The 10,692-nt window shown below is 49.3% G+C and overlaps 1 protein-coding gene across 1 annotated transcript; it reads right to left on the reverse strand.

Annotated features, from left to right (window-relative positions):
* Positions 1 to 129: 129 nt before the first annotated feature.
* ECSIT (ECSIT signaling integrator) lies at positions 130 to 10,366 on the reverse strand. Its single transcript, XM_074350833.1, has 8 exons — positions 10,230 to 10,366; positions 7,651 to 7,769; positions 3,990 to 4,407; positions 3,532 to 3,755; positions 1,460 to 1,517; positions 1,217 to 1,365; positions 952 to 1,057; positions 130 to 503 (listed from the first exon to the last, which is right to left on the reverse strand). Exons 2-8 carry the CDS (start codon positions 7,744 to 7,746, stop codon positions 247 to 249), a joined length of 1,308 nt encoding a protein of 435 aa, XP_074206934.1. The 5' UTR covers positions 7,747 to 7,769; positions 10,230 to 10,366; the 3' UTR covers positions 130 to 246.
* Between the last annotated feature and the right edge of the window lie 326 nt (positions 10,367 to 10,692).

The raw sequence follows: 10,692 nt of genomic DNA on the forward strand, positions 1-10,692 counted from the left end.
GACAAGGGAAGGGTGGTAGCTGTCAAGTAAAGGCAGAGGGAAAGTCTGGGCCCCGACCAGTCAATGCTGGTTGCTGGAGCCCTTGAAAAGCCGCGACACCAGGTATTAATGGGGCAGGGGAGGCCACACTGCCAGAGAGGGGGCAAGGCAGCCCCAAGCTGGAAAACTTTTATTTGCTGTACACTCAAAAGGTCATCTCATGCTTTCACACCAGTCCACAGTCTGTGCTTCTGTGACCACTCAGGCTCAGCTCTGGCCCTGCTGCTGTCGCTGCTGACTGTTTTCCTCTTCTTCTTGGCCCTCAGGTGGGGGTGGGGGTGGCAGTGGCTCCTCCAGCCCTGAGGAGGATGCTAGGAGCTCCCCGGAGGACCCAGCCAGGCGGAAGACCACTGGAATCTGGGCCAGGGCTGGGTTGGTCTCTTGCAGGCCCTGGATCCACTTGGCCAGTGTGGCCTGGTCATGGGCACCCGTCATGCATATGGCGAAGACAGGGCCTTCCTCCACTGTTGGGAGAGACAGGATCTGAGTTCGTGCAGTGGGGACTGGAGCTGCCCCCTCATGCCCACAAGGGTGGGGACTTTAAGTTCCTTTCGCATTTTGTGTGTGTCCAAGCCTTTGTACAGGTTATCCCCTCTGCCTAGCCTGCCCCACTCCTGCTTCACCTGGGGATGCAGGAATGCCTCCTGGTTCAATGTTCCACCAGGAAATCCTTCCGACTCCCACCTGAGGCTGGGTTGTATGCTTCTCCCCTGGGACCCCAAGAATATAACTTGCCTATTCCACCACAGGCCCGAACTGTGTGTGTGTGTGTGTGTGTGTACGTACTTGGGCCTCTGCTGGGTCTGTGTATGTGAAACTGGGCTGAGTCTCAGCCTGGGCCCCACCCCTCGACTCCTGAGGTCACACTTCTTCCTGCGCAGTGTTTGGAATCCTACCCATCCTGGTTTTTACCTTCACTGATGTCAAACTGGTAGTCATCCCAGCCACTCCTCTCGTAGGCCAGGTCTAGCTGCATCGGGTAGTAAAGGTTCCACTCCTCTGGAATCTCCTCCACTTCCTACCCCGGGGAGGGGGGCACAGGCAGGGTCACAGGCCTGGGATGTTGCGGCCACCCGCTGCCTCTCCCCCCAGCCTACCCCCTCCACTTCCCTATCCTCTGCCCCACCTCTAAGCCAGCTCACTCCCCCCACGCTCAACTCCCGTCTGGGGCCTTTACCCTCTCCTCTGGGGGCAGCAAGTCAGCTCTGAGGATGTGGTAATAGACACATTTGTCTCGAAGCCACAGGGAGAAAGGGCCCTCGACGAAGATAGGCCGGGCTGGGTTGTGGTGGGCCAGGGCAGCCTGCTGATCAGGACTCTGGATTCCTGGGGTGGAGACGCACGTACTTGGGGCACCTGGGCTGAGGAGCTGTGCCCAAAGGCCCGGTGAGAACCGGGCGCCCCCTCTGCAGGACCTTACCTACAATGTGTGGCTCTGTGGGATCCGCTGCATCTGTAGCGTCTTTGGGCAAAGGCATCTGCAAAGAAAAGCAGGGGTGGAAGCTTGCAGCCTACAGCCCCTACAGAGGAGCCAGGGAGAGAGAAATAGGGAAGGGGGTTCCAGTGATTTCAGGGCCCCTCTTGGGCCTGTCTACTGGGCCTCCCCCATGTCACTCAAGCCCCCCACCTTCTTGGTTCCATCCAACTTGCCAAGAATCATTTTACTAAATCATAAATGTACAACTGCTTCTTAATGCTACACACACACTTAGATTTTTTAAAGTAATAACATTATGTCTTATTGCACCATAATCCTGCTAATAGCTTTTCAAAACTTTGAGAAAAACATTTTGATTGTATATGTGTATCTTTTTCTCTCACACTAAAAGTTCTGGTTCCTACCATGAGTAACACATTTGCATATTTGACTTATCCATCAATCTACGTAAATGGTCTTGATATTACAACTGAACAGAATGCTAAGGGATTAAGTTCAGGATCCTCAGAATACAGGCCACTGAGGACAGGCAGTCAGATGACAGTGAGTCAGAAGAAATTTTTTCTCTCTTTGGTTATGCTGTCAATTAGCCACATCCATTTGTTTTCAGCTTTGGTGAATTTCCCCCCCCCTCCTTTTTGATTATATTTTTAATAGTCTAAACATTTCCATAGTTTAGAAGCCAACTCATATTAAATAGCTGTCTCTCTCCCACTCCTCTCTCTGCCCCATCTCCTCTGCCCGCCCAGAGATAAATCATTTCTACCCATTGCTGATTTATCGTTGAATTGCTTACGCTTGTGAAAATAAACAAATAGCTATACACACTTTTATTTGCTCTCCCTTCTCACACTTACAGTGGCTCATGACACCACTGTGCCTACCTTGCCCTTTCACTTCTTTCAGTCTTTAACTGAGGTGCCACAGTGGACACGGACAACTCCCTCTGGATGGATACTTGGATTGTTCCCATTCTAAATCTAGGTGCTCATTGGTGATCATTCTGCCATGATCTTTCTGTATGTACTTAATAATGAGGAGGGGGGAAAGAATATTTAAATATAAAGGATATATATGAAAAAAAAAGGTATATATCTGCTTGCAAATGCATAGATCTTTCTGGAGGGAGACATAGAAGTGGTCACCTCTGGGGAAGAAGCCTGGGGGCTAAAGGGCCAGGCTAGAGAGGAGAGCTCTTCACTGTATGTTCTTGCAAACTGTTTGGTTTCTTAATGCATTTAAAAAACAAAGAAATGAGTTAAAAACTACACTTGCTCTGCAATATACTCAAGGCCAAGTCTGCCCTCTCTCACCTGGACACCACATCACCACTTGTAGTTTCCGTGTCCTCTGTGCCACCCCCTGCAATCCAACACCATCCAGATGGCCACCAGGGGGCGCTTCCTCAAATCCTTTACTCACACCACATCCCTCCTCTTCTTAAAACCTCCCGGTGGCTCTCTCCTCACTAACCCTGTGTCCTACGTGCCTCTTCTCCCTCATCCCAACACCCTCCTCCAGGTAAAGGAGGCCCTTTCAGCATCTCATCAACTCCCAGCTGCCCTCAAGCCCTGGCCTGTGCTGCTCCCTCTGCCTGGAATGCTCTCCTTGCCTCTGTTCTGCCTGAGCCCACTTCGCCCTCACCTCCTCCAGGAAGCCCTTCCTGCTCCATGCCCCTTTTGGGTTCCCCCAGCCCCCAGGGCTTCTCTATCTCAGAACCAGTGACTCTGAAGGAACCTGTTCTCTGGGGTTGGCCTCCAGCACCAGAAGGTAAGTGCTGTGAGGGATTCTCTTTCGAGCCCTCATGTGGACTGGCAAGAGTGGGGCCCCCAGAATATGGGCAATATTTAAATCAGTTATTGAACAAACAGCTGTGGAGCCAGGAATACAGTGAGTGTGGGGAGAGGGGAAGGAGCAAAGGTCAGAGGTCAACCTGTGCTGAGGGCCATGGAATCTAGCAGAGGCTCAGCCAGGGAATCATGGCCTGTCTCAGCACAGCCACTTGGGGTTAGCGAAGGGGACCCGCCCCGGGGAGGCGGCCGAGGTGTGGATACCTGGTAGATGGTGACCCTGGCGCTGAGGTTGGGCTCCATGTGCCGCAGGGCCAACCTGGCCAGGTCGATGGGGTCCTGGGGCAGGTCCCGGGGAACAGGGAACGGGTTGATGTTCTTGAAGCGGGTGAACCACAGCTTCATGCGCACAAGCTTGAGCATGGGGTAGCTTTTGCGTCCAAATATCTGAATCAGCAGGAACTCCGTCTCCTTGTTGGGCATCACCCCTGTACCAGGCAGATGCGGGCAGAGCCTCAGGGAGGGGCCGGAAGAGGGAAGGGAAGGGAAGACAGACAGAGTGAGCAAGAGATGGAGTGGGGTGTAGGGGCGAGGAGGAAGCCAGACAGACAAAAAGGAGACCAGCCAGAGCCCGGAAGCGATGGAGGGCCCGAGACCCTGAAGAGGGAGGCAGCCCACTACCTCTATAGCCCTTCCCGGTGCGTGCTGCCTGCTGGCCTCACCGTGGTTCTCCATCTGCTCCAGGACGGCGATCCCACACTCCTGCTGCCGTGGGTAGTGGATGAAAATCTTCTGGATGATGCTGCGAGGCCGGAAGACCTCCTTGGGGAAGATGTCGAGCAGCAGGTTGTAGACAGCCAGGTCCCGCTCGACGCCGTACTCCCGCATCTTGCGCAGAGCCAGGTAAATGAAATCGATGTGGCCCCGCTTGTGCACGTTGTGCTGTGTGAAGTTCTGCACGGCCCGCACAAAGCTCGCCTTGTCCTGCGCCGCATCTGGCGCCTGCCTGAACAGCTCCTCATGGCGTGCCAGGGCCTTGACCGGCCTCCTTGGGGGCTTGGGTGGGCATGGGACCAGCGATGAGTCAGGGCGGTGGGCGGCTGTGCTGCAGTGGAGGCTCCGCAGAGCCTGGGGTGGCACCTGTGGACAGAGATCCGCTGCTGGAATCTGGCGTTCCCCAGTGTCCCTGGGGGACTGCTGGGCTGGCTCTTTGCTGGGAATGGTGCCAGTGGCATCCCTAAGGGCCTCCAAGGAAGTGTGGTGCTGTGGGTACAAACCCAGGTTCAGGCACCATCGCAAAGTGTGACGCAGCAGGGGTAAAACCCCGATGGAGGGATCTGGCAATTTTCACCACGATGAGACAAGCATGCACCCTCTGACGCAGTAAGCCCACATCTGGTATTTAAATCGGACAGCTCTAGACACACCTGCACCGAAAAACTTTTGTGCAGAGGCTTGCATCATTGGTAACAGCGCAAATGTGCATCAGCAAGGAAGTAACTAAGCAAATGGCTGTGAACCTGGACAAGGAGCACCTACCACTAAGGAGGTCTCATGTGGCCTGGAGTGAGCTCTGAGGTATATCATTAAATGAGAAAAAGCAAGGTGTGAAACTGTGTAGAGTAGGTTTCCATTGGTGCAAAAAAAAAAAAAAAAAAGGAAAAGGAAAAGAAAACGACAGCTTATAAATAGTAGGTCCTATTATTTATAGATTCCATATTTGCAAATCTGCCTATTTGCTAAAATTCATGTTATCCCAAACCCAACACTCTTGGCGCTTTCCAGCCATTCACAGACACATGCAGTGGGACGGAACATCTGAGTCACCGAATACCTATGTTCCCAGCTGAGATGGAACAGGGTGACTGCTCTGCCTTCTTGTTTTGGCTCCCATGCTGTCACCAAGTGTCCTTTTAGAGGTTTATTTAGTGCATATTTTCTGCATCTTTTTGTTTTGGTGATACTGCTGTTGAAAATGGCCCCGAAGCCTATCTAGTGTTCCCACGTGCAAGAAGGCCGCCCTGTTCCTTACAGAGAAAATAAATACACATGGTAAGTTAAGCTTAGACATGAGTTACAGTGTTGCTGGCCATGAGTTCTAGGTTAGTGAGTCAACAGTACATATTAAATAAGATGTCCTTAACCAGAAACACATATACCACAAGGCTATGATTGATTGGTTGATGAAAATGTGACTGGAGGCTCACATGAACTGTTTCCCCTGGGAGCAATGGTTCAGTATTTGCTAATTCAGTGAATGTGGTGACTTTCTAGAATGTTACTGTGAATACTGAGAATCGACTGTATAGCTAAATGTTTTCTGCTTCTGTGAAGTATCTCTGGAAGGAAATACAATAGGCAGGCAACATCTTGCCTCTCGAGAGGGCAGATAAGTGGTGGCCAGATAAGAGAGGGACAGACCCTTGTCATGGGATAGCTTCAGAACTTTTTGCATCTTGAACTATATTGTCTGCTGTAATTACCTATGTAAAAGATAGATTTCAGAAACTGAATTTAAAAAGGAAAATGCAGGTTTCGGAGTCAGCAGGAGTCTCGGCTTGGCTGTCCTCCGCCTGGGGATGCTCACTTCCCACTCTACTGCGCAGGCCTGTTTCCCCATCTGTTATGGTGGTACTGCCCTCGGGTCAAGGAGACCTTGTTCCCTAGGTTGGGAATTGCATGCTGCCTTGAGTGGGCCAGATCCCTCTAGAATAGAAGTTGGCAAAACTATAGTCTGTGGGGCAAATCCAGTCTGCTGCCTGCTTTTGTATTAAAGTTTTATTGGAACACAGCCATGCATTCATTATGTCTGGTCTGGGGCTGCTTTGTGGCAGAGTTGAGTAGCTGTGACAGAGACCACATGGCCCACAAGGCCAGAAATATAATCTGGTCTGGGGAGGGATAAACTAGGAGTGTGAGGTTAAGAGATACACACCACTAGATATAAAATGGATAAACAACAAGGATTTACTGTACAGCACAGGGAACTATACTCAATATGTTGTAATAGCCTATAATGGAAAATAATCTGAAATAAATAAATAAACGTATATATAAATAACTGAATCACTTTGCTATATGCCTGAAACTAACACAGTATTGTAAATCGACTATACTTCAAAAAAATATCTTAAAAAAATTTTTACTATCTGACCCTTTACAAAAAAGTTTGCCAGCCTGGTACACTAGTAGATTTCTTATTTTAATATGAATTGAATGTTTAAATTAGAATGGTTATACATAAGGCATCTTTTCAAATATATGGCTAATAAGAGCTCATATTTACTGAATATTCTTACGTTCCAGGGACTGTTGAGCACTTTCCGAGAGTGAGGCTCATTTAATCTTTCCACTGTCCATTGCAGGTGTGCACTTGGGGGTGCCTATTTTACAGATGAGGAAACCGAGGCCCAGAGAGATGAAACACGATGCCTGGTGTCTGTCACACAGCTACAGGCAGCAGAGCTAAGATGGGAGCCCCTGCTCTCATCTCTCTGCTCTGCTGCATCCAGTAGCCATCCTGATGTCCTGCTGAGGTAAGGTGATACATATGCATTTTTTAAGGCATTCATTTAAAGTGAAAGTGGGTGGTATATGCGTAGTGCAAAGAGCAGAAAAGAACCTCTAGAATGCCCCCCAAAGAAGGGGAGACACCACAAATGAAATAAGGTAAATGAAATGCAGAGCATGGGGCCTGGCACAGAGGAAGGGCTCCGTGCTCAATAGGGGAGCTATTAATGTTACCACCACCACCACCATCATTGTTGCAGTCTACAGCTGTTGATCAGCCTGGGCCTTCTGGTCACTTTGCGTAAGGAAGGGAAATTCAGTTTTCTGCTCACATCTTTACAAGTGAATGCAGGAGGTACCCACAGTTGCCACCCAAATCCACTCAGCTCAGACCTTATTTTCTTGCTTTTTTTGGGGGGGGGGTATTTAGGTTTATTATTTACTTATCTATTTATTAATTTATTATTATTTTTTTAATGGAGGTACTGGGGATAGAACTCAGGACTTTGTGCATGCTAAGCATGCACTCTACCACTGAACTATTACACCCACCCAGTTATTTATGTTTTAGTGGAGGTACTGGGGATTGAACCCAGGACCTTGTGCACGCTAAGCACATGCTCTACCACTGAGCTATACTCTTCCCCCACCACCTCAGACCATCTTAATTTCAAATTCAAGCCCCTCACTCACATGGGCCCCAACACTTCTTAAAATGAGTAAGAGACATTCAACTGGCCGTCAGAGCAGACAGGCCAGCCCAGACCTCCCCCACCCCCTCAACCAAGAGCTGGCTTCACTGGGTGGATTCTGAGGGCTTAGGACCAAATCCTGGGCCTGCCTGTCTTTCTCCACCCCAAGACTGGTGGTTACCTGAGAAAAGGGGGCTCCTGTGAGGGCAGTGCCACAGATGCCTCCCCAGCCCCGAGAGAGGCCCCGGGCCAGCAGGATGGCTTGGGCCCAGCTCATGCCTTTGCCTGTTGGGCAGACACCTGGGAAGAGAGAAGAGAGCGCATCAGCCAGGCACCCCACCCGCTAAAAGCAATGAGACCCCTCTCTTGGGCAGGGCCCCATGCCAGGCTGCACGGCTAACTCCCCAGCTCCACTGGTCCCCTCACCCACAAGGTGGAGCTTGTGACTGTTCCAATCAAGGATCGCTGTTCTGCTGGGCCAGACCCTTCACTATCTCGAGGAATTTGCTCCTGCATTGGTCTCCATCCCTAGAGGATCAGTCTGTTTTGTTCAGTAGCTTCCTTTGCATACCAAACATTTCAGCCTTAGGATAAAATTCAGTGTTTGTTTCAGTCACTGACCCTTGAATAACATGGCTTTGAACTGTGTGGGTCCACTTATATATATGCTGAGTTTTTTCAAAAAATATGTACCACAGTATCACACGATCTGCGGGTGGTTGAATCTGAGGATGTGGAACCGTGGAGACAAGGGCTGACTGTAAAAGTATATGTGGATTTTCAACTGTGTGGAGGGTCGGCACTGCTAACCACTACGCTGTTCGAGGGTCAACTGTATATTCACAGAATTGTGCAACCATCGCTAAATCTTATGTTTTATTTTTTAATACTTTCATCATCCCTTCCCCCCAAAAACCTACACCCATTAGCAGTCACTCTCATCTCCCCTCACCCTCAACCCTGGGCAATCCCTAATCTTCTATCAATTTGCCTACTCTGGGAATTTCATGTAAATGAAATCATATAACATGTGCTCTTTTGTGACTGGGCTTCTTTCACTTAGCATGTTTTCAAGGTTTACCCACGCTGTAGCATGTATCAGACTTCATTCCTTTTAATTGCCAAAAACCACATTTTTATTTATCCATTCATCAACTGATGAACAATCGCATTTCTTCCCACTTTTTGACTATTATGACTAATAGTCACAATAGTGCTGCTATGAACATTTGTGTAGTTCTTGTGTGAACACGTGTTTACACTTCCCTTGGGTATATACTTAGATATCAGATTACAGGCACATATGGTAACTATGTTTAATCATTTGAGGAACTGCTGAAATGTTTCTCAAAGTGGCTGCACCATTTTACATTCCCACCAGCAACGTACAAGGGTTCCAATTTCTCTACATTCTTGCCAATACTTGTTGTCTGTCTTTTTGATCACCAACATCCTAGTGGGTGTCAAGTGGCATCTCACCGTGGTTTAGATTTGCATTTCTCTAAAAATTAATGATGTTGAGCATCTTTTCATGGGCTTATAGGCCATTGTGTATCTTCTTCGGAGAAATATCCATTTAGATCCTTTGTCCATTTAAAAATTAGATTATTTATCTTCTCATTATTGAGTTGTATTATTGAGTTGTTTATATATTTTGGATACTAGGAGAAAGTATTTGTAAATCCATCTGCAGGCCACCACTTCAGTCCAAGACCTCTTTTCATCTACCCAGCCTCACACTTCTTTCCTTACCTGCCTCCAGTCAGTTCTCCCCAAAGTGGTCAGAGGTAGCTTTTTAAAATGTAAACTAGTGGGGAGGGTATAGCTCAGTGGTAGAGGTTCAATCCCCAGTACTCCATTAAGATAAATAAATAAACCTAATTACCTCCCCCTCAACAACAACAAAATGTAAACTAAATTCTTTGCCTAAAATTACTAATATCATACAATATAAACTTAGACATGTTCCACCCCTTATTCCTGGCAGCTCTAGTTACACTGTTTCTTAAACAAGCTAACTTTATTCTAGTCTTGGAGTCTTTGAACTTACTTTTCTCTGTTTGGAAATTTCCTCCCCAAATCAGGCCATAGCTGTCTCTGGTCATTCAGGTCTAAATTCAAATGAGCCATCCCTGACCACCACTCCACTCCCAATCTAAAGCCCCATCGTTCTGATGAATGCACATTTTTTAAAGCAATCATTAGCATCTGAAATCAGCGGTTTCAGTTATTTTTGACTTGTTCAATGTCTGGCTCTCCTGGGAGATCCGGGATTTTTGTCTTCCTTATTGCTGTGTCTCCAGCACCTGGGACAGTGCCTGGTTTATGGTAGGTACCCCAAAAGTATCCGCTGAATGGGAAGAGCTAAATTTCTACAAAACTTCTATAGATCTGAACACCTAGGCAGGGTGTACCTACGGCAGCTCTGAGGCTGGCTGCCAGGATTTTGAGTCCTTTGGGAGAAACAGACAGACGCGGGTCGAATCCCAGCCTAGCTGCCGACCTGTGGCGTGACCTCGAGTAGATGGCTTTAACCTGAGCCTCAGCTGTCTCATCTGCAAAATCAGAGACTAGGAACGTGGGAGGCGGGTACACAGAGGGCGACTTTTCCCGGCATGTCCCCGCTCCGTACTCCTTAAAGGTCACCGTGCCCTGGCTCTGCAGCCGGGATCCTCCGGGGCCGCCCTCCTGCGCTGCCAGCCCAGAACGAGCCGCCCCGGAGCCCGTAAATTCGCGCTTGCCTCCCCACGCGCGACCTACCTACTCACGCGACCAGCCGCGGAATCTCGGCCGGTTCTGTCTTACCGCTGGGCGCCGCCATGTTGCACGGAGGTCTTCCGGGTCATGGGCTAGCAGGGAGACAGCAAATCAAGGACGCCGGTTTAGAGAGGTCCCGCCCCAAAGGGAGAAGCAACCAATAGGGAGGCGGAAAAACCTTGGCCTCGCTTCATAACGAGCCAGGCCCCGCCCCTGGTAAGGCAAACAGCACCCTCCACCGAGGAATTGAGTATGGTCCGGGTAAGAGTGACTGGACCAGCGCCCGGCTGGGCGGCTGGACTTGGGGCAGGGCGGCGGAGGGCTGTGAATCCAACTGGCAGCCCCAGTTTCCCCACCTGAAATGTAGGAATGAAATACTAAAGGTAGTAGTAATGTGGATTCCTTCACTTGTTCAACAAACTCGAGCCTTACTGCGTGCCAGGTGCTAGGGATTTGGCACTGAGAC

This window comes from Camelus bactrianus, chromosome 22 (genome assembly GCF_048773025.1).
Source record: "Camelus bactrianus isolate YW-2024 breed Bactrian camel chromosome 22, ASM4877302v1, whole genome shotgun sequence".
Taxonomy (NCBI): domain Eukaryota; kingdom Metazoa; phylum Chordata; class Mammalia; order Artiodactyla; family Camelidae; genus Camelus; species Camelus bactrianus.